The sequence below is a fragment of the Scardinius erythrophthalmus genome (assembly GCF_964197995.2).
Source record: "Scardinius erythrophthalmus genome assembly, chromosome: 21".
Taxonomy (NCBI): Eukaryota; Metazoa; Chordata; class Actinopteri; order Cypriniformes; family Leuciscidae; genus Scardinius; species Scardinius erythrophthalmus.
The window spans coordinates 18,649,566-18,671,438 of NC_138241.1; the positions used below are offsets into that span (position 1 = coordinate 18,649,566).

The window sequence follows — 21,873 nt, forward strand, 5'->3', positions numbered from 1 at the left end:
GCAGATATTGACTTATATATTAAGGACTATATTAGGGGGAAGTACAGGTGAAGCACTGCTACTTGGGCGCAGAGATATCACGCCCAAGTAGCAGTGCTTCGCCTGTGCTTCCTCCTAATATAGTCCCAAGTCAATATCTGCCTAGGAAATCGCCTAGTGTTAATCTGCATCACTATTTGTACTTGTTGTGAATACGCAGGCCACAAGAAGTAATTAGGTGGGTTTTTTTTTTATATATATCACTTTTACTCAGGACATGCTAGCTGGCAACAAAGGATTCCATTCATTATGCTAAGCTAAGCTAGTGCCGACCCTGTCAAACTAAAACAATGCATGCACTGAGACAAAAATGCATTTGCCCACCTATCTAAATGTAGGAAAGAAAGTGAATAAGCCCTATTTAAAAAAACGGTGGAGTGTTCCCTTAATACAAAATACCATTATATGCAATAAAACGTGTTATACATTTTCCAGTATAACATGGCCAAATAAAGAGCAGCCTTTATTTGGTCAACTTTTGAATTACTTTAATTACAGAATTCATTAATCAAGTATTATGTTCAGTATTCTTCTCCATCATCTCCATAAAACTGCAGCACTGCTGAGTTAATGCCAATCTGTTCTCTGTGTATAGAAACAGATATTTGCATTTTCTGAGCAGTTTGGTGATGGTTATTTCTCTCAGAAAAAAAAAAAACTTGTTTCAAAGTGCAGTAAAAACTCTGTGGTTTTGGAAAAAAAGCTTTTATTTTTAGGAAGTTTAGGAGGGTTTGTATTACATGTCCCATTCAAATGGAATTCAATCCTTCAATTTGTTCCACTATTTCCTTTCACAAGCACAAGAAAAAGGGAAAGGCCGTAAGAGAGTACAACAAAGAGACTTTTGTTAACACATTTTACTTCCCTGCATCCTTTGTGCTACTCTTAATTCAAGGTGACCTAACTTTCTTGGCCTTGTCATTTCTACGAATTTATTTTTGCACAGGTGACACTATAGCTTGTCTAAGAGTGTTTATTGTATTCATGTTTAAGTATATCGTGTTAAGTAATGCTGTAGTTCAGTGGATATGTGATTTTATGTAAGACAGATATTTTAAAAAGCAAATATTTTGTATGCATCGACTGTATTTTGTGCGCATACACAAACATTGTTTGATTGCAGTCTGGCATCCTGATGTTACAGAAATAAAAAAAGAGATAAAATTGCTGGAAAAGAATCAGTTGTATGAAATTGTCATGGGACTTTGTGTGGGTATAGGTTCATAAAAGACACTTTCATTTATGTTTTATATGATTTGACAACTGTACTATGACTTGATAACAGTAGGCCTATATGCTAATTTATTGGCATCGTTCTCCAAACCCAGAGGAAACACTATAAACAGACAAAGGATGTTTGGGTATGAGTGTTTGCGCTCCTTTACTTGTCTGATTGTGCGGCTCTTTTAAAGGCCTTTCAAAGTTTCTTCTACATCCGGGTGTGATTTAATTTACGTCATAACTTTCGGGATGGCTGTTTGAACAGTGTTAATGGTTATTTCCGAAGACACACCCCCAGCACCCAGCAGCTGATCTTTGTGTGTGAAGGTATTTGTGTAATGTTTCGTATCGATAGCAACCACACAATCAATTACTAAAAATGGTCCATGCAATAGAGAACATAAAACACCCTTAGCAGCAAAATAGTGACAAAAATAAATAATAATAAACTTAAAATCAATAGAAGAAAGTCAATATGGCAGGAATGTTATTTCCTTCTCTCTGGCACTCACACACAAACAGCTGTGACCACAAGGGCTGTGTGTCTATGTGTGTCCTGTGTGTTTCAATTAAAACTGGATCAGCAGGTCCGGGATTTTTAGCTCAGTATCCAGGATCTGAAATCCTCACAAACTTCTTTAAATTACAGATTTACACATCAGCATCATAACACTGCTACCTCTCCAACAAACTGTTTTACAATGACATAAAATACCAGCTGCTTTTAATTTTTTTTATAAATTGATATTTTGATTCACAGTGTTTAACATACATTTTCATAAGTTTTCATTAGTATTAGTACCCTAATCAATATATAGGCTATAGAGGGAGACCTGGGATGAAAGTAACACCTTTAGTTTGAGCATCGGTAACTCAGTGGTTGTTTGTGCTATATCTCTCGAAATTTGATACATGGTAGCCACATTTGTCTGCTACAAATATAACTCACTTTGATATGTACAACACAATCACAGATTATGTGAGATAATGTCAAACACAAGGAGCTCCGCTGTTACAACCTACCCCACTACTGTGGTGAGTTGTAAGACTAGTTGGGGATAATGTAACACTGAGAGGTCATTTGCTGAAATAGGATGCACACAATCTAAATTTTGCAGTTTTAAATAAGTGAACAATTTAAAGTAACATTTTATTGTATTTCTTTAAAGGGGTGGTTGAGTGTGATTTCACTTTTCTAACTTTAGTTAGTGTGTAATGTTGCTGTTTATTCATAAACAACATCTGCAAAGTTACAACTCTCAAAGTTCAAAGCAAAGGAAGATATTTGCTTTTAAAGAAAATGACTACAACAAATGGCTGGTTGGGACTACACGACATTCCTCTCGGGTTAGTGACATCACTAACCCTAGAATTTACATAAACCCCGCCCCCGGGAACACGCAGTCCATGTTGAGAAGAGGAACAGTTGTTGTATAAGGGTACATTTGTGAGTCAGCTCAAACTTTAGCATCCATCTTTTCACATGCAATAGAAAGTCACTCTGTGTGCATCTCACAACTGTTCATATATGAGCAATTTATAGATTTATCATGACAGAATATCCTAATTGAAGATAGTTAACTCCACATCAGCAACATAAATTCAACTAACCATTCAGAGACATCCTGTTGCATTTTACATGTTGTAACTTCTTCTTGAGTCTCTCCATCCTTATCTGACTCCGTTTAACATTAAAGGCAGAACAGTTTCTGTCATTTTAGTGTGTCTGCGTGAGGTAATAGCAGCTGCTAACAGACACGAGCTCTTGAAACCCCGCCCTCTGCAGCAGCTCATTTGCATTTAAAGGGCCAGGCACAAAACGGTGCGTTTTTGCAAACCCTCAAAAAGGGAAAACTTTAACTTGCTATATAAAAATATCTGTGGGGTATTTTGCGCTAAAACTTAACACACACACTCTGGGGACATCATAGATATATTTTACATCTTGTGAAAAGGGCATTATACCACTCCTTTAAGGGCTTTAAATTTAGCACAAAACAATTGCCATGTGTGCATGCTGTATTCCTGTCACATAACAGTTCAGTCACTGGCTATGTTGCCATCCACCTATTTAATGTGCATTTTGGGATATCACATAAAAATGCTGTATGGAAGCGCCAAGATGCGCATAAATTCTTAAAATGTGCCCAAAAAAATCATATGTGCTCTGTTGAGGTGGTAAATGTGTTTATGCGATAAGGAGACATGTGCATAAGCCAGGGCTGCCAACTTTTGAGTTTAGCTTGGAGTGAGATTTTTTTTTGGGGGGGGGGGGGGGGGGGGTAACTATTAACTATTAAGGGGGGGGGGAGTAACTATTTAGTTACCAAAAAACATTTGGTAACTAAATAGAATTTTATGAAGTTTAGTGACAACATGTTACAATGTTTACATTGTACAATGACTGGTAGTAGGCTATACAGTTTTTATTATTGCTTGACAAAAATTTCAAGATTTCAATTCCATTCTTGTGATTTGATTCCGATTTTGATTCAATATTGACTCATTTGGATACATGTTTATTTTAAATTTTATTTAAAAAATAATCTCACCTAATGCTGTAAACATAGAAGGCCTAATCTGCTGGTATTATTAAAGGTTAAAAATAACAAATTAAATATAATGCAGTTTTTGTTATAATAAGAATTATTTAATGGCATAAGTAAAAATATAATAAATATGTAATATAGTGCTCAGCAAAATCTCCTCTCTAGCTATTTTTTCTATTCAATTAACATGGTCATTAAATGGCTTTCCTGAGGTAAATGTAACGTTATGTGACATAATTGTTCTCCTGCTGTCATATATTGACCTCTTTCAGTGGTTGAAAAATCCACGAGTGGTCGATATTACAATGTATACTTTCGGTAAGTTGTACTGTATCTTTAAATAAAAAAGTAACAGATGATCGGTTCACGTGCATTTGAACTGAGGCGCTCAGCGATCTGTCACGTCACATTTACAAGCGCCAAACGTATTTTTGTCTGAATTTCGTAATAAAATTGACGGAATCTAAGAGCTGAGAATTAGTTTAATATTAAAAGTACCCCTTTGCTCCGCAATTTTTCTGTGCGTGAGAAAATGGATGTGCATGTGGCGTGAGAGCGTGTGAAAAGTGTCAATTGCGCTTAAAGCTATGATGGAAACATACTTACCACCAAGGCCGGACTTACCATTGGGCTTGACTGGGCTCAAGCCCATGGGCCCCGCCCAATAGGTGGCCCCGCCCGTTTACGTTTGATTTTTTCAATAATATGTCAGTCATTTAATTTTTCATTTAAAGTTTGTTGATTGGTCTAGCATTGTTACCTGGCCCTGCCCTGCAATGAAAATTTTAATTTAATTCACTAAATTAAATGTCAGTCATCTTGAGGTTTGCTGATTGGTTATTGGCAGTTACGTAGTGCCTCGTTTACTGCCGAACCGTTGAAAAAACCTGTCTGCATTAGACAGTAGCCGCGTTTCCATTACCCTTCAAATTGCGCAAATTGAAATTGCGAATTGAAAATAAGCACAATGGAAACACGTCAATTTCGCAAAAACTCCAGTTTTTCGCAAAAAAAATAAAATAAAAAATTACGCTCGCATGAGGTGGTTTTTCAGGCAATTTGAAAAAGGAATATTTCGCAAAACTGCAATGGAAACAGTTTTTGCGCATTTACAGTCAACTGAGTTAGAAGACGCAGTGTGTTTGAGGTCCATGTATAGCTACGCAAATAATAATATTTTTATATTATTTAATTATAACATTTAATAGGCTATATTTAGAAGACGCTTTTATGCAAAAAAGGAACAAAGCTGAGTGTGGAGCGCGCACTGCATGGCACGGAGGCGCGGCCGCGAACACTTGCATTTTCCTATCAACAGTGGAAACAACTTAAAATACTCTATAATTTCTGGTCATACAGAAAATAATAATACATTATTCCCAACTACTTGTATTTGTGTAAACTCACAATAACAAGAAAACGCTGTGCTTTTGTAAAATAAAATAAAACAATCAGACGCACTTTCATGATCTCCGTGAGCGCGAGAACTGAAACAAAATATAGCCTATGTAGGCTAAAGCTTGAAATGTCCACTTTAAAACGAACAAATTCGAATCGAAAGCTAATACCTTCTGATTAATCCGTATGAAATGTGCATTTCTCTCTAAAAGCGCATTTGCTTAACAGCGGAGATGGAGATGTGACTTTAGCCAAAGCAATGGTTTATTAATAATATTAATGGCTCTTCTCATTCAGCACTGCGGGAAAAACATCAATTCCAGGTTCTAATTTGGCCTTTGAAAACCAGTAAAATCGACATGTTTTCCATATTAATTTGTGAATATTTTAAATGTTTAATAAAGGAGCAAAAAGTCATAAACAAAAATCTGAAAATTCGTCGATATTTACTTTTTTGCGCAGCAGTTGGTGTAGCCAGTTCAAATTAAAATGTTGGTGTTCAACAAAAAAAGACAACAAAAAGTTGCTTTAAAAAGACAACAACCGTTCATTTTTCGTTTTTCAATTACGGGTTAAAAAAGGAAAAACGAATGGACACAAAAGTAGCCTACATGGATGGATCGTTTGGACAGAATACGAGACAGAGTTCTTTATTAAATTCGTAAAAGAAACAATAATTAAACAATAATTAGCCTATAGGAATACTGGATTCTAAATCTCAAAGAAATGCCACGATCAAAACATATGTTTTCCAGGTAAATAAGTGTTTTATTCATTTATTCTCATTCTGACCAAGACATTTGTGCATTGCAATAAACTTATGATCACTTTGAACTTTTTTAATCATTATTTATTTATTGGAAGAAAACTTTTTCAAGCTTCAATCAGTGGTCATATAAATAAATTATTACGTTTTTTTAACATGTAACACTGTCTATGGTACCAGTCACCTTTTGAAAGTAGCTTTGCACTTCAAATTGGATCGATTGGATCGATTATATTGTTACGCCATCAGATGGCGACAAATGACTTTTAAAAAACATTTGTCATTGAATCGTTCATTCAGGAGATTCGTTCAAAAATGCTGATTCATCTATGAAACAAGTGCATTTGATTGATGAATTGAATCATTCATTCAAACCCAAGTTTTTTTTTTTTATAATTCAGATTAATTAAACATTTTTAATAGACTTCAGCAATTAACATAAATTATGTTATTTTGTTTAGTTGTTTGTTCAGAATCGTGATCTCTATTTTTATTCTCAGTTTATCCAGAATTGTGTAGCTCTAATACATAGCTTGTGTATGTATCATTTTGTTCTATTTAAAGTAATGTATAGAAGGTAGGGCCCGAAAGTGACTCAAGCCCAGGGGCCCCCACCACCCTAAGTCCTGCCCTGCTTACCACATAAATCCCTCAATGCGCAACAAAAACTCGAGTCTCTATTTTGTCTTAACAGGCATGTGATTGATCACTGGAATTATCATAAGGGGTTGGTTGTAACATTTTTAATGAACTGTTACAACAATCTCCACCCCAAACAGCCATAACTTAGCTAACTGTTTTAGCATGTGGGTTTGAAGTTAGCATGAATGCAAAGCATCAAATTGTAGAATTAGCTATAGATTAGGGAAGTCAAATAACTGTATACAATACAATGATTGCAAGGCAAAAAATGATCTTAATAAAAATGGTTACTTTGCAGAAAACTTTCCTTGGTCATAAAATGTACAATGTTGCTCACAGTAACATGCCACTTCTCCTGTGACCTCAAAAAGGTGACGCGAGTGTATGATATTGATGACATCAGTATCATGTCATCTTTACCATGGCTTGTAAACTCACATTATGGGGACAAAATGTCCCCACAAAGATGGTAATATCCGAAAGCCTTGTCCTTAAATGTTTTGGTCCCCATGAGGAAAACAGCTTATCATACTGTGATTTTTTTTTTAAAATGTAAAAATGCAGAAAGTTTTCTGTAATGGGTGTGTTTAGGGATACGGTTAGTGTAAGGGGATAGAATATACAGTTTGTACAGTATAAAAATCATTACACCTGAAAAGTCCCCATAAAACATGACAACACAACAGTGTGTTTGTGTGTGTGTGTGTGTGTGTTTTAACCACGGTTTTGCAGTGTTGTCTGGTAAGTTATACCAGTCTGGTATTACTATTTTCAGGTGTAGCCATGTGTTCTGAGATGTCTAACATAAAATTTAGTGTACTTCCATATAATTTATTTTACTTCATGAGACAGTTTAATTTTCAGATCATTCTCCCACAAACAAAAGAAACAACTACTACGAAGTCCTACTCAACTTCTAGTCCTTCTCAATTGCTGTGCGAGATCACCATCTAGTGCTCTACAGTAGAAGTGAGTGAACACAAAGAAGTGACTGAGGTTTGGCCGTGTTCCCGCCATTAGTTTACCAACTTTTCACAGTTCATGTAGGAACATGGCCGATGATTTTTATATGATCAACACACATATTGTGTAAGATTGTCTCGGCTCAACTATGCCTGCCAGCTGGCAAATTCCAGTTTTAGCCATGTCGTAATAGGCCCTATGTCTGTTTATTTTTGTAAATAAAGAATGTGTTTAGTTTATTTTGTATGTATACACTCTTAAACAAATTTCCAAAAGGATCACAGAGATGTCATTTTTTGGTTCTCCAAAGAACCTTTCAATTAACAGTTTTTAAAAGAACCATATATATATATATATATATATATATATATATATATATATATATATATATATATATATATATATATATATATATATATATATATACATATATAAAACATTTAAAAATCTAATAACCTTTTTCCACTATAAAGAACCTTTTGTGAAATGGAAAGGTTCCATGGACGTTAAAGCTATGGAGGAACCATACTGTATGCCAATAAAGAACCTTTATTTTTAAGTGTAGCCTAGGCTAATTTAGTCAGTGATACTTTTAGTTACAATCAGTGTACAGAATGCAATATGCTGAACAAAGTTAAAAGAAGAATGTGTGCAGAGTAGCTCCCCCCAAAAAATCTGAATTCAATACTAACATTACACAGAATTAGGTGAGCACAGAAATATTCTATGTAGCCTACATAATACAATCCTGACCTTGCAGTTTTGACAAAGTCGTATTGGTTTGGACTAATGGAACAAAATGTTAGGCTAGGCTATTACATTTTCAAAGTTATTTCTGCCATAGCAACAAACATCCGGTCACTGACTTGAATCTCACCTGAACAATGACTCAATCTGACTGCGTCTGTCTTGACTCATGAAAACTGTTCCCTGTGGCAATAGTAATTTCCCGTGTCTGTGTAGAATTGTCTGTAAATTGTAAGATCTAAAAGAATCACGCTGAATTGATTCTATCGGACTTTAATCAAACTTTACAAGTCCGTAGGCTATTATTTAATAATTTATCTAATTTTTAATGAATTTAATTCTCACCAATCCCACGCCCAGGCAAAGTTTTCTTGCTCAGTGATTGTGGGGGCGCCGACAGGGATTGCGCACAATGACGCACATTACAAGGAATTTCTGCTGCAGCTATAAAACACCTGAAGTGCTTATACCTGCCTAGTGAACCTGTCTGCTGGAGCTAACATGGGCACCGAGTCAGAAAATAACGGCGTCCTTAAAGAGGGTTTCTTGGTGAAAAGGGTGAGAGAGAGTCTTTTGAACATTTTAGCCATACACATATGGTCAGTTACTTCATTCTTTATTGGATTATTAACAAATGATGTTCGTTTTTATAGGGCCACGTGGTTCAGAACTGGAAAGTTCGTTGGTTTGTACTTAAATCGGACAAACTTATGTATTATAAATATGAAGGCGGCAAACGGGATTCCTGCCATCGAGGGACGATACATTTGATTAACTGCAAAATCACCTGTCCTTGCCTGGAGTACGAAAACAGACCGGTAAGTGAGAACAGTCAAAGTATTCGACGTTGTTTTTATTTATTTTGTCTGTATACTGTACAAGTTATCACAAAGTTATATAGGCTGGTGCAATTTTACAGTCCTCTGTTAAGGAGTTTACAACAAAGCGATATTTTGTGGTTTAAAGATTATGTTTGCACTCAGAATTCTAGGATAATCTCGAACAGTGTTTGAGAAAGATACTTTTTAAAGTAACTTGTATGTAGTCTAAGTTACTTAGTCTTATCTGGGCTTGGCTTGCTTGCTTGTTTTTTTAATAACAACAAAAAAGTTATATTTTTGGAAAATGTAAAGGCCATTACACAACAAAAGTGAAATGTAGAAGCCTCAGGCTGAATGAAATTCAAATTCACACCTGTTAATGTAAATTATTAATTAATAATCAGCATTAATTTGGCTATATGAACAGTCTGCAAATAGTTGGGAAGATTGGGAAGTGGCTTATCAGCGGTCTAGTTCAGATTACACCTTGAACACTAAACCAAACACTGGGAGTGTCTCAGTGCTTTAAATGTTCACAGCCTTAGGTTACACATCATATGAATTACCTTTCATTATTTTGTTTTGCATTGCTCGCATGCACTAGCATGTCAGGAGCACAGCTTTTATTTCCCCCAGTGTATCTTTGCAATGGCTTTGATTTATATTCCACATTGAGTAACCGCTGCAGTCAGTGCCAGGTTCAGAGTTATGGAGTTTGGCATGTTTGTGGCAATTTCCTTTATACGTTCTTCTGACGCAAAAAGTGCTGCACTTATCACCAATAACTTAAACTGTTTGTTTAGGGCGTGACTGAAGGCTGTTGTCATATTAACCACATTTTACACCCTGTAGTTGGTGCTGAAGCTGGAGACCAACACTGCAGATGAGCACTTTCTGGAGGCTTGCATGAGGGAGGAACGTGATGAATGGGCATCAGCGATTGGTGCAGCAATACAGAAGCTTAACCCACGTGATGCACAGACCCCCTCCCCATCACAAATTAAAGGATCTGCGTCACTCCAGCTTCACAATATCAACCTCAGGTAGCTATGTGTGCATTTTGTCAATATATGCGAATGTGTGTTTGCGACTCCATATCTAAACGTATATCTGTATATCAGTCAGGTGCTGGACTCCATGTATGATGTGCACACTGGTATCCGGCTAAGCAGTCATGTTGAACAGGGCAGCTCTTACACCAACTGTTTCTCAGGTCAGACACTCATTAAAGCATGAATGTGCATTATTAAAGAAATTATATTCTGTCTTGTTAATGTTTACGTTCACACTGTTGTTCAAAAGTTAAAACATAGTCCTAACCTTATCCCTACCCCTAAATCTAACCCTGCTCATAACATATCCCTAAAATCAGAGGGAAATGGTAGGTGAATAAGAATGGTGGAAACTTGAGGTGATGCACAGGGCAACTTTTTGAGCAATGTTGCTGGGCAATCTTGTCAAGAGATTGTTGCTTGGGCACTTTCCCATTGAAAATGGGCAATAAATTTCTATCTGGATAATTTAGATCGGTCGTGGGCTCTGTGTCTCATCTGGTTGCCTGTTGACGGCAACATTGCCCAGCAGCATTGCTCAAAAAGTTGCCCTGTGTATCATCACCTTTAGTTATAAGACTAAACTTGACATTAACTATAAACCTATCCCTCAAATCTGATTGAATGATTGGAATGTTGATCCAGGAACATGTTTTTCATGGTGAAATCTGGTTCACCTACCTTTTAGACATAATATCGGCAGTTTTTTTCCTGAAACAATCAGTCTCTTTGAACAAATATGTTGAGTGAAAGATTCAGTCACTTGTCGCCACCTACCGGTGATACAGTATAACCTGCAGAAAGAGTCATTTGTCACTACTCACTAAACACATACTGTCAGTCTGCCTGGAACATGCAAACACATAGAAGCAGAGTGAATCAAACTATGAACCGATCCAGTGCTGTTGGTCTGTAAATCAGCTCTGGTCAATCAAAGTCAAAGATCGGAAGTGTTTCATATTTGTGTGTGTGTGTGTGTGCAGGCTCAGCAGTGGTGGATTGGCTTGTGTTTAATAGGCTGGCTTTGACCCGTGTGGAGTCAGTAACATTAGCCTCTGCGCTGCTGGATGAGGCCTCCCTGCGGCCCATCGGGATCAGGAGCGCAGACGCCCTCCGTAACGCTGCTCTAGGAGAACAGTTCCTCGATGACTCCACTGCTCTCTACTGCTTTGTAAGTTCCATTTCTCTTTCTTTTTTATTTATTCTTTACTCAACTCTTTTGTAATCATATCATATACTAGAAATAAAAATAAGTTGTCCTAATTAGACTGAACAAATGTGATTTCTCAAACAGTCCCAAAGCTTCCAGAAGCGAGGCAGTGTGAAATCAGAAAAGTCTCGGTCTGCGGCGGAGCTGAGTGGAAAGGTGGTGAAGAGAGGTTACCTGCTCAAACAGGTGAGCACTCTGCTGAAATTGGAGGTTTTGAACTGAACTATAGGCTATTTATTTGTGGTGCTAGCGGTCTGTGTGTTCATTCACCTGTTTATCTGTGTCAGGGGCACAAGGTGAAGAACTGGAAAGTAAGATTGTTTATTCTGAGGGCAGAGCCTGGTTTCCTGCACTACTATGACCCCAGCAAGGTGAGAAGAACGCTGATGTGCTATATATATATATATATATATATATATATGCTAAAGTCTAAAGAAATCATGTGATGTTTATTTTTGTACTGACTTGTTTACTTCCTGATGGCCACCTTTCTCAGGATGACATCACTCCGGTTGGCGGTATATCTCTGCGTGGCTGTCTGGTGTCTGCCCTCGATGATAACGGCACACCGTCAGGTGAGTCAGACTTTTGCCTCTTCTATGAAAGTCTCTAAGGTCTGATGATTGCCTGATCCCACAAATGAATATTTACAAAATAACACATATTAATCAGAATTAAGGAAAGACTTAACTACTGCCACTGACTAAAAATACTAAACCGTGATTCAGGTCTTGTTGTCTTGGTAGCAGCAATATTTACAGGTAAATACTGTAAACACAGAAACTAATGGCCACTTTCTTGTAATCTTCAGGTGTTAAAGGTAAAGTCCAGGGGAACCTCTTTAAAATCATCACTCAGGTGGAGACGCACTATTACATCCAGGCTCCAACACACGAGGAGAGGATGGACTGGATCCAAGCTATTAGAAAAGTGACTTAATTATGCTACACATCGCACTTTCAAACAATAACACTTATAGTTCATTTTTGGTATTGTTGTTATCTTCATTGCTATTGTTAACAGTGTTAGTATTGGTATTGTTAGCTAATTATACATTTTTATGTTGGGTTTAGTGCAAACTAAATAAAATATATACAGTGTTATACAGCTGCTAAAAATTAAATATGAATAATACAAATATATATTAATTAATAATAATAAAATTAATAAAACACATGGGGTCAGCGTGAGACCTCATTCTAGTTAGCATATAGAATATTTGAATAGAATTCAGATTTTCCAAGAGTTCAGTGCCCCTGATATATTTTAATGTGGTAAAGCTTACACATTCAGTGAATGTACTATGAAAGTGTAAATGATAAGTGATTTTTTTTTTTTTGTCAAATTTTGTCCAAAAAAAAAAAAAAGTATTTGAATAATTGTCATTTGGCAATCATGTCCTTGATGTCCATGTCTGCAGTTTTGTTGTGAACCGTTAACATGTTTTTACCTGCCTTCTGTTTGTCTACCAAGTTGTTAGTTAACAGAACTGACTTCATGTCTGACTTGCACAAGCCTGTTGATTTGTTGCTATGGTTTAAAAACACACACACTGTGTCTGTGTGTATGTTTCTCTTTCTCAAATGCCCAAAAACACATGTCGGTTTTTCGTGTGTTATGGGGACATTCCATAGACATAATGATTTTTATACTGTACAAACTGTATATTATATCCCCTTAACCTACAATAAGTCTGCACATCACAGAAAACTTTCTGCATTTTTACATTTTCAATAAAAAAATAATAAAAAAAATAACTTGGTATGATGTATAACACACACCTACCCATCGCAGAAAACTTTTGGCATTTTTTTAAATTAAAAACAAAATAGTATGTTTTTTTTTAAGCCATTTGGTTCGAGGAAGTATCGAATACCCATATCATAATGCACATTTGTGTTCTCATAAACCATACAAGGACACACACACACATTAAATAAATCCAATAATCAGATCTTCTTAAAAGTTTTTTAAGAAAAGTTTACTGTTTACAGTACATATTGCAATTATTAGGTGTTAAAAGATATTCAAGTAAACCTTTCTATGAACCTAATCATTAAAGTTATTTTATACATGCTTCATTTGCAGCATTAAGTGATTGACAGCACCAAGTACAGGCTTCAGATGGACTTTGAGTCCTTTTTCTTCAAACCAATTCAATCGCAGCGAACAAACTGCATTTTAAAGTGAACATTCAGGTGTCAGTTATGAATGCTTAGGTTAAACTGTTATGCGGTACATTCACATGAACAAAAGATTAACAGAAAAACTATTCTCTTATGAGTTATTCTGTTGAAATGATTTAACTAATTTTTCAGACAGTCAAACAAAAGCATGTTGTTGTTGATACATTCCTGTAGCTCAAACAGTCAGGCATGCCGCTAGCAATGCTAGCATCCTGGGTTCAATTCCCAGGGAATGCATGAACTGATAAAATGTCTAAATTGAATGCAACACAAGTTGCTTTTGGGTAAAAGCATCTGCCAAATGTGTAAATGTAAATACAAATGAATTTGAACATCAACAATTACTGCTACAGCACACCTAAAGTCTTCTACGTATAAGTGCATCTAATGGAACAAATGAAGGCACTTTTGCTTCTGTATCAAAGAGCCAAATAAACTAACTAATATATCTAATATTCACAAAGCAAACAAAAAAGGTAGGTAGTACATTATGTATTTTAAAAGCTATCTTCTAACTGAGCTAGCTAATTCATTCTTAATTTGAATTTTGATTGGAACATTGGGGATATTTTCTTCTACAAATGTGTCCAAACAAACACAAAATCATCTTTTAAAATGCTAACAGGCTCATTTTCCACTGCAAATAAAAATAACTGGAGAAACTGTAAAAAATCGCCAATTAGCCAATACCAAAACAAATGAGTTGTAAAGATTTCAAATGAACTGATGGAGCTCTGGAACTTTACAACAATTGTGTACAGTACGCTCAGGGTTATAAAACCTTAGTTTAGTTGCTTCTATGATTATTAGTCTGTCATTATGGCAGGCGATTCCTCTCTTTCTCAAGCCACTTTGGTGAGCTGTAGGTCTCCGTGAACTCTAAGAGCAGTGAGAGATGCTAGCTGAGTCAATCTGTGAGAAAAACCACACAACGGCTGCCCGTCCACCAGAATACGGAACTGCTGGTGCTCGCACACAATCTCCATCTGGGAGAGATACAGAAGGAGACATCATTATTGTGACAGAAAGGTGTGAGATTACCAAAGAGTTTAGCTTTATAAGATGTGATCACACCCTTCAAGCACACACTCTAGTCTCTACCTTAAAAGGCTCTCCTGGAGCAAAGGGGAAGAAAGACAGGGCCGTCTCTGAAGCGCCCCACTGTCCTGAGAGACGAGCGTTACGAAGCACAGCCTTTTCTGAAAAGTTCACCTTTAACTCCAGACCCACATCACCCTCGATTTCCTCATCCCCCTCTCCTTTAGACTGGCATGACACTAACACTATCATACTAAAGAGACAGGAAAAACATGTAGGGATTTTTAACATCAGATTTTGCAGGGTTAAAGATACACTGTGTAGGATTTTTTCTCATCTAGCGGTGAAATTGTTTATGACTACCAAGTGAATATTACTTTCTAGCCCCTCCCATTCCGAGGGCATTTTAACTCCGTATTATTTCAAATCTGCCGGCAGTCACGAGTAATCTCCCCCTCGCAGTCGTCACGATGCCACTGAGTGTAAAAACGCAAAAGGCGAAGCTTAAATTTCCAGGTATGTCCCTCTTTGGCTAATGTATTTTCAAGATAGAGGCACAACATGGCTGACGCCATTCGAGCGACTCACTCGAATGTATTCTAAATGGCAGATTCTACGCTTACGAGAATACTTGATTAGTTGCATGGGCGGATCTACAGGGGGGGCAAGGGGGGGGGGGGGGCAAGGGGGGGGGGGGGGCAAGTGCCCCCCCACTCTAGAGCCTTGCCCCCCCAGCTGCCCCCCTAACTTTGATGATCCAAAAACTGTACAAAAACAACCCACCACTATGTGCAATACATTTACCAAAAGTGAACAATTTAATTTTTAATTTTAAATGTATTATTCGCCCCTCCCCCCTGCCCCTCAAATACGTACGTCCCTGATTCAAACGTGCAGAGCGGCGTTCTTCGCTCAGTCTGGCTCACACACACAGCAAGTCTGCTGCGGTGGTCCTGCAACCCGACTAGACTGAGCTGCCCCTGACAGAGCCTCTGAAGGTGAAGTGAGTTTCCCCAGGTGTAGTTTAAACACACGTTTAACTTAAAGTTACATTTGTAATGAATGTACTGTATGCTAAAGACGATTCAGCATCAGCAAAAACAGCGAGTCTATTACGTTAGCCAAAATCAGCGGTCAAATCGCTCCCTCGTGATTTGTAAGAGCACTCTTCCCTTTGATTAGCCTAATTTTGATTTTAGTAAAGACTGGTTTTTAGTAAAGCCCCGAATATTTTGTTCAATTGTCTTTCTCACTGAGCAAAGCAATTAATCAGAAAAACAAATGTGAATAAGATTACAGCGGCCGCGATTCCCTAATCATGAACAATGCATATTAGCCTACATTTTTATTTATATTTTTTCCCTTTGCATTGAAGGTACTTTTGACGTGCTTTTGCAGCGTTGAGCATTGTAGCCAATCACAGACATGTCTGTTGATCACATCGGCCAATCAGAGGCGTTTAAATGAGTGGCTGTGCTGAAGATGTGTTTTGCGCGAGCTCACCGAGTTCACGTTCGCAAACCTGTCATTATTATTGGCAATAAACTTAATATGCAAATAAGAGATTCACTTGATATTATTATTGATGCTGCTCTGATGCACTACATTACGCAACGCTCTGTTTGTTGTTAGGAAGACTAAAAGTTCAGCGGTCTAGCTCATCAATGTCAGAATGAATAAATAAGTTAACGAATGCCTGGTAAAATGTAAGTCGATTTTATATATATGTATATATTTGACTGTTTTACAATAGAAAAGTTCAACTACCGAGACAAGCAACGTAGCCTATATTTTGGGCTTCGTGTGCACATCTAAACGATCAAATATGTCAAAATGGCTGTCTTGGAGAATCACAAAACAGTTTATTCACTTAAATACAGTTTATGTCTTAAATGGCCGTTGGGAGAAAATATGATGCGTAATAATGATTCGATCTGCATTTGGTCTTAAAGGGGCAGCAGTCTAATAAACCTGCTGACGATTGCTCCATTAATGTGAATCAAACAACAAAAGGCAAAGAGAAAATCAGTCACAGCTCTTGAATTAATAATTTTGGCTTTTATAAGCTTTAATCTATCTATGATAAACTATGCAGTGTTATTTTAAATCTGACTTTATTAGATGTCTTTTTAGCCCATATTACTCCTGAACAGTAATGCCGACATTACTGAAATTAAAGCACTGGGTATATAATTTGTATATTTGTTTAATTGTATACTTTTTTGTTTGACCATGTGTTTGTACTTTGTTTTTGGTGTCCTATGTCTTCTGACTGTATATAAAACACAAAAGCTTGCACCCTTCTGCATAACATGCATGTTTTATTAGTTTTGTTAAAGCATTGCTTTTTCTTTTGCTATAGATATTTATTTTACATTTCAAAATATAAAGCAATATTAAATGTGTTCATAATAGTTTTTTCCCCCTTTTTTATATATAACAAAAAGAACCGATAAGAATACTGTTAAAGTACCGGATCGATAAGGAGTAATTGGTAAGAGTAGTAATACCGTTAAAACCTTAACAATACCCATCCCTATTGGCAGCAACGAATTAAAAGTTATGGCCAATTTAACTGTGATTTAAATTCAGTATATATACTTCTGCCATATGTTGCCACCCCTCAAAAATTCCTGCCCCCCTCTCGCCACCCCATAAATATTTTTCTAGATCCGCCCCTGATTAGTTGGTAGAAGTAATTACACATTAATGAGCACACATCATTTTGAAAGAACAAAGTGTTTTTTGCTAAGAATCAATTAAAAAAATTACACAGTGTAGCTTTAAGAACAAACATCATTTTAACAGACCGAGTCAGTTGCATGGAGTTAGTGTCCTGCCCTTTTGATCTGGGACGCTCCATACCAAATTACATCATCAACCATTAGTTTCTGGATAACCCTTGCCGAATATGGCCAGAATTCTCCAATCTGTTTTTCTTTTCTTCTAGATCTGACCAGCTAAGCCTTCATGGGAATTGAACCTTTCCCACGCTGGCAAAACAGAACAACACACAGTTCTTGTGGACAACAACAGCTGGAAAACCACATGTATTGCACTATATGTATACAAAAGTTAAGATTGAAAACAAATGTAAAAATGTTACAGTAAAACCCTGTTAATTGTAAGGTTCCTTAACATATACACAAAACATATCTTACAAGATGATACAAATAAGTATGCATATAAGTAAAAAGTATAAATTACCTCAATTTGTGGGGAAAAAATTCGATAATCAAATGACGTTTTATTTAACATGTTAGATATGTCTTTATATATATATATATATATATATCTATATTATATACAGTATAAGTATACTGTAACTATATGACATGAAATGCATAACATAGCCTACTGCAATGCACTACAAAACACTTGATTTCTTCTGTGTATTCACGGTTGGCACCCATGTTTTCTTGTGGTTGAATTCCCGAGACAACTGGCTCATTGTGTAAACGCACTGAAGGCGCGTCTCATTCTCAATGAACCGAGTCATTCAGGATGCGCGATGTGACAGTTAAAAAATTAACGCAAGAAACACACACACACACCAGACAGACAGACAGAGGTGTGTCTGATACCAACCTTTTGGGCTGCTTGTGAACAATACCCATCACTATCAGCCTCATGGTCGGCCGTAGACCCCCTTTGATCTCTCCAACATAGTCCTCCTCCTGCAGGAATAGTGTTTTACTGTCATTCAAACATATGATGCTACAGGCCAGGCAAAACCCGAATAATTAGCTATTTATTAATGTACTGATTTATAATCAACACGATTTCTTAAACCCAGTGCTGCGAGACAAGAAGGAAAAGAAAAGGTTCTCAGACCATTCTTCAACCCTTTCTCAGTTTACAGTTTATTCATGCAGATTACCGAGTCGCATCATTTATCAAGTCATTTATATGACATATTAATCAGCATGGTCAAATATATTTAAGCTCAGCTTATACGTCACTGTTTCAACGCAATTTACAGTCTTAGTAGCTGATAAACTATAAAATAATCGTCATCATACTTACGTTTCGGATGTTACCCTTATCTGTCATGCTTTCTTCTGTCGCTTTAGTTTAGTCGTGCAGGTGTTGCGTTTCAAGCGCGAGGACAATAGCTGTCATGCACGGGATCCGGGATTGATCATGGCAGAGCGCGAGACCGGTGTTGAATTCGCGAACCCCGCCTCGCGCCACCGCGTTTCCATAGAAACCAGCACAGGCAGGGAGTGATGATGATGACAAAACTACAGTGTGACTTCAGCAGATTTCAAAATAAATGAATGAATCAAGTATATTGTTCAATATAAGAACAAGTCGCCATAGGCTAGTCTCGTAATTCCACACGGTAAAAAAATATTTTAATGTGGTTAATAATTAATGTGGTTCAGATAACATATGCCTAATATTTTGAGTTTCTATTTATTAAACCAATCTCCTTCATTGAATTAACTAAACAAATTAATTTCAATGTACTCAAAATTGTAAGGCAACCAGGCAACTTACCTTTTTAAGTAAATATAACAACATGTATCAACAATATATATATATATATATATATATATATATATATATATAATTTTTTTACAGTGGAGAAATAGCCTAGGAATAGCCTATGTAAAACTAGGTAGTAAGTTTTATTTGAATCCTGCATTTGAATAATTACAATGCTTAACCTCATACATTATAGTGAACTTCTATCAAGATAAACACTAATTGACTTGGGAATAAGTTCATATAATGGTGGAATCACAAACATGGACAACACACTCAAGAGACATAAGTCACATGTGGTGTCGCTATTGTTTCACATTCCCATCTAACCAGTCTGGCACTTTGTTTGTGCAATATGTTTTTACCACCCAGAGAGAGTTTCCAGGGCTTAAGCTCCATATTACTGATCAAATTTCCCTGTGTCAGTCTCAAGGTTGTCTTATACACAAGCAGGGCCGGTTCTAGACATTAGGAGGCCCTAGGCAAAATTCATGTTGGAGGCCCCCCACCCCCAATAAAAAAACACTTGAAACAAATATGATTCCTAACCTTTTTATTTATACAACATTTAATTTTAAAAGCAGTATATTTTTACTTACACAGTACATAAGTTTGGACACATTACTATTTTTAATGTTTTTGAAAGAAGTCTCTTATGCTCATCAAGCCTGGATTTATTTGATCAAAAATACAGAAAAATAATATAGTGAAAATAGTTAAAATTTAAAATAATGGTTTTCTATTTTACTATACTTTATATTTCTGTGATGCAAAGCTGAATTTAGTGCCACGTGATCATTCTGATTTATTATGTTAGAAATGGTGCTTAATATTTATTTTATAACCTGTGATACTTTTTTTCAGGATCTTTGATTATTAAAAAGTTGTTTTAAAAAAGTCTTCACTGTCACTTTTTATATATTTAACACATCCTTGCTGAATATTCCTGTTTTTTTTTCTCTGTATTTTTGATCAAATAAATGCAGGCTTGTAGAGCATAATAATAAACTTCTTTCAAAAACATTAAAAATAGTAATGGGTCCAGACTTTTACCGGTACTGTATGTACATATTAATCAAACTTTATCTAAGGTAATCTCTTTTTTGTTTAATGAAGATGTTATTGTTGTTGTTGTTATTTTGCTGTTTTATTCAATTTATTCACAGTTCCAGAATCCCACTTCAGTAGATGAGCATAAGTGATTTTATATTGCATTGCTACCTTAAATATGCTATACACAAATCAAGTGGAAGAGAAAGACACGATCGCTACTGAGCAGAAAAAAATATATAAAGTGATATTATTGGCGTAATGTCAGGAATCTAATCATCAGCAGAATTTAGAAGATAGACCCATAGATATGAGATCCTTTATTTGAAACATTTAAAAATGTTGTAGTGTGTTGGCTTTTTAACTTAGAATACAGACGTCTTGTCTTTTAATTGTGTAGCTTTTTTACTAGTCAGCTCCCGACGCGATGTTATTCATTGTACGCGCAAATTCAAAGCGTCGCGTCTTGGGCACGTTACGCTCGCGCTCTTTTAAACTCGTAATAAAGCGGTGAATGATTTTTCCAGAAATGACGCTGATCTACAGTACAAGTTTATATTTAGAATACATTGCAATCACTCCAAAATAGATGACGACAACTAACACATCCATGCTGTATGAGATGTGCTTCTTTGTGTGCTTATTAGGCTTTTGCCTCGCAGCACCTGATGGATGCGTTCTTTACACATACTTTCAGAAGCCGGCACCCGCTTTGTAACGGACACATTAATTGGTTTAACTGTAGTAATGTAACAGTCTATGGTTAAGATAAACATCGTCACTATTTTTAGTTAATAAATAAATATTGAAATAAATTGTAGATAGGACATTTGTACATTTTTTTTTTTTTTTTGTCCCTCTGTCTGGGCCCCATCCCGCCAATCGGGCCCTAGGCACGTGCCTAGTTTGCCTTTGCGTTAATCCGGCTCTGTACACAAGCATGGTTAATTCTGTCTGTAAGTACAATTTCTCATTGCTTTCTCAATTCAAATTAAAATAATATAAATAAGAAATAAGACTGCGGCCATCACGATGTAATGTTTAAATAAACACGTGACATCTGCACATACCTGTTCAGACCACATTCATGACACCAACTTCATAAACCTTCATAACTGAATGAGTGACTGCTTCACACTTTACATCTACGTTTAGAGACTGTAAAAGGTTTAGACGCGTCACTATAAAAACATTTTCACAATAAATCCATAAAATTCCATATCCACCAGCATATATAAACAAAAATAAAAAGTGAGAGATGAGCCACTAGGATTCAAATATTAAAACAAAGGCATCCTCAAATGTCTTCCGCCAGAGGTCGCTATAGTGGATCCTCCTTTTGAGTCGCATTCTGTCAAATCGTTTGTACAGAATGTGTAAGAATTTAATTTTCTACTGAAATTTAATTGGAAATCAACTACAGGAATAGCTATAAAATGGCTTTTAAAATTCCTTATCACATTGGCCCATTCTTCCAGCGCATCAGACTACATCAGAAAAAGACAGAAACGACTTTATATTGGTAATAGTTACATATGAATAATGAAACTCAATGTCACCAAAAATGAGATTTATTATTTAATTAGAACTCCAGCCCGTTGTGATAGGCTACATGTAATGCAATTTCATCTACCCCCCATATTTTATTTCTATTGTTTTGACCCTTGAACTGACAGCTCCTGGATCAGCTGATTGAGTCA

General features: G+C 36.3%; 2 protein-coding genes across 2 annotated transcripts; one reads left to right on the forward strand and one right to left on the reverse strand.

The window, feature by feature from the left end:
* Positions 1-8,805: 8,805 nt before the first annotated feature.
* plek2 (pleckstrin 2) lies at positions 8,806-13,144 on the forward strand. The gene is made up of 9 exons (XM_081350929.1): positions 8,806-8,883; positions 8,979-9,143; positions 9,999-10,189; positions 10,268-10,359; positions 11,182-11,369; positions 11,493-11,594; positions 11,696-11,779; positions 11,905-11,983; positions 12,220-13,144. Exons 1-9 carry the CDS (start codon positions 8,827-8,829, stop codon positions 12,345-12,347), a joined length of 1,086 nt encoding a protein of 361 aa, XP_081207055.1. The 5' UTR covers positions 8,806-8,826; the 3' UTR covers positions 12,348-13,144.
* A 717-nt stretch (positions 13,145-13,861) lies between these two features.
* On the reverse strand, positions 13,862-18,778 carry LOC308681483 (galectin-related protein B). Its single transcript, XM_081350420.1, has 4 exons — positions 18,659-18,778; positions 18,221-18,309; positions 14,696-14,885; positions 13,862-14,580 (listed from the first exon to the last, which is right to left on the reverse strand). Exons 1-4 carry the CDS (start codon positions 18,683-18,685, stop codon positions 14,437-14,439), a joined length of 450 nt encoding a protein of 149 aa, XP_081206546.1. The 5' UTR covers positions 18,686-18,778; the 3' UTR covers positions 13,862-14,436.
* Positions 18,779-21,873: the final 3,095 nt, after the last annotated feature.

Excerpts from the sequence above, each read along its gene's own strand:
- plek2 (XM_081350929.1), top strand. The coding sequence starts at position 8,827 with ATGGGCACCGAGTCAGAAAATAACGGCGTCCTTAAAGAGGGTTTCTTG. Across the intron at positions 10,360-11,181 it reads TTACACCAACTGTTTCTCAG|GCTCAGCAGTGGTGGATTGG; the intron begins GTCAGACACTCA and ends GTGTGTGTGCAG. Across the intron at positions 11,370-11,492 it reads CCACTGCTCTCTACTGCTTT|TCCCAAAGCTTCCAGAAGCG; the intron begins GTAAGTTCCATT and ends TTTCTCAAACAG.
- LOC308681483 (XM_081350420.1), bottom strand. The coding sequence starts at position 18,685 with ATGACAGATAAGGGTAACATCCGAAAC. Across the intron at positions 18,310-18,658 it reads ATAAGGGTAACATCCGAAAC|GAGGAGGACTATGTTGGAGA; the intron begins GTAAGTATGATG and ends CTATTCCTGCAG. Across the intron at positions 14,581-14,695 it reads CTCCAGGAGAGCCTTTTAAG|ATGGAGATTGTGTGCGAGCA; the intron begins GTAGAGACTAGA and ends TATCTCTCCCAG.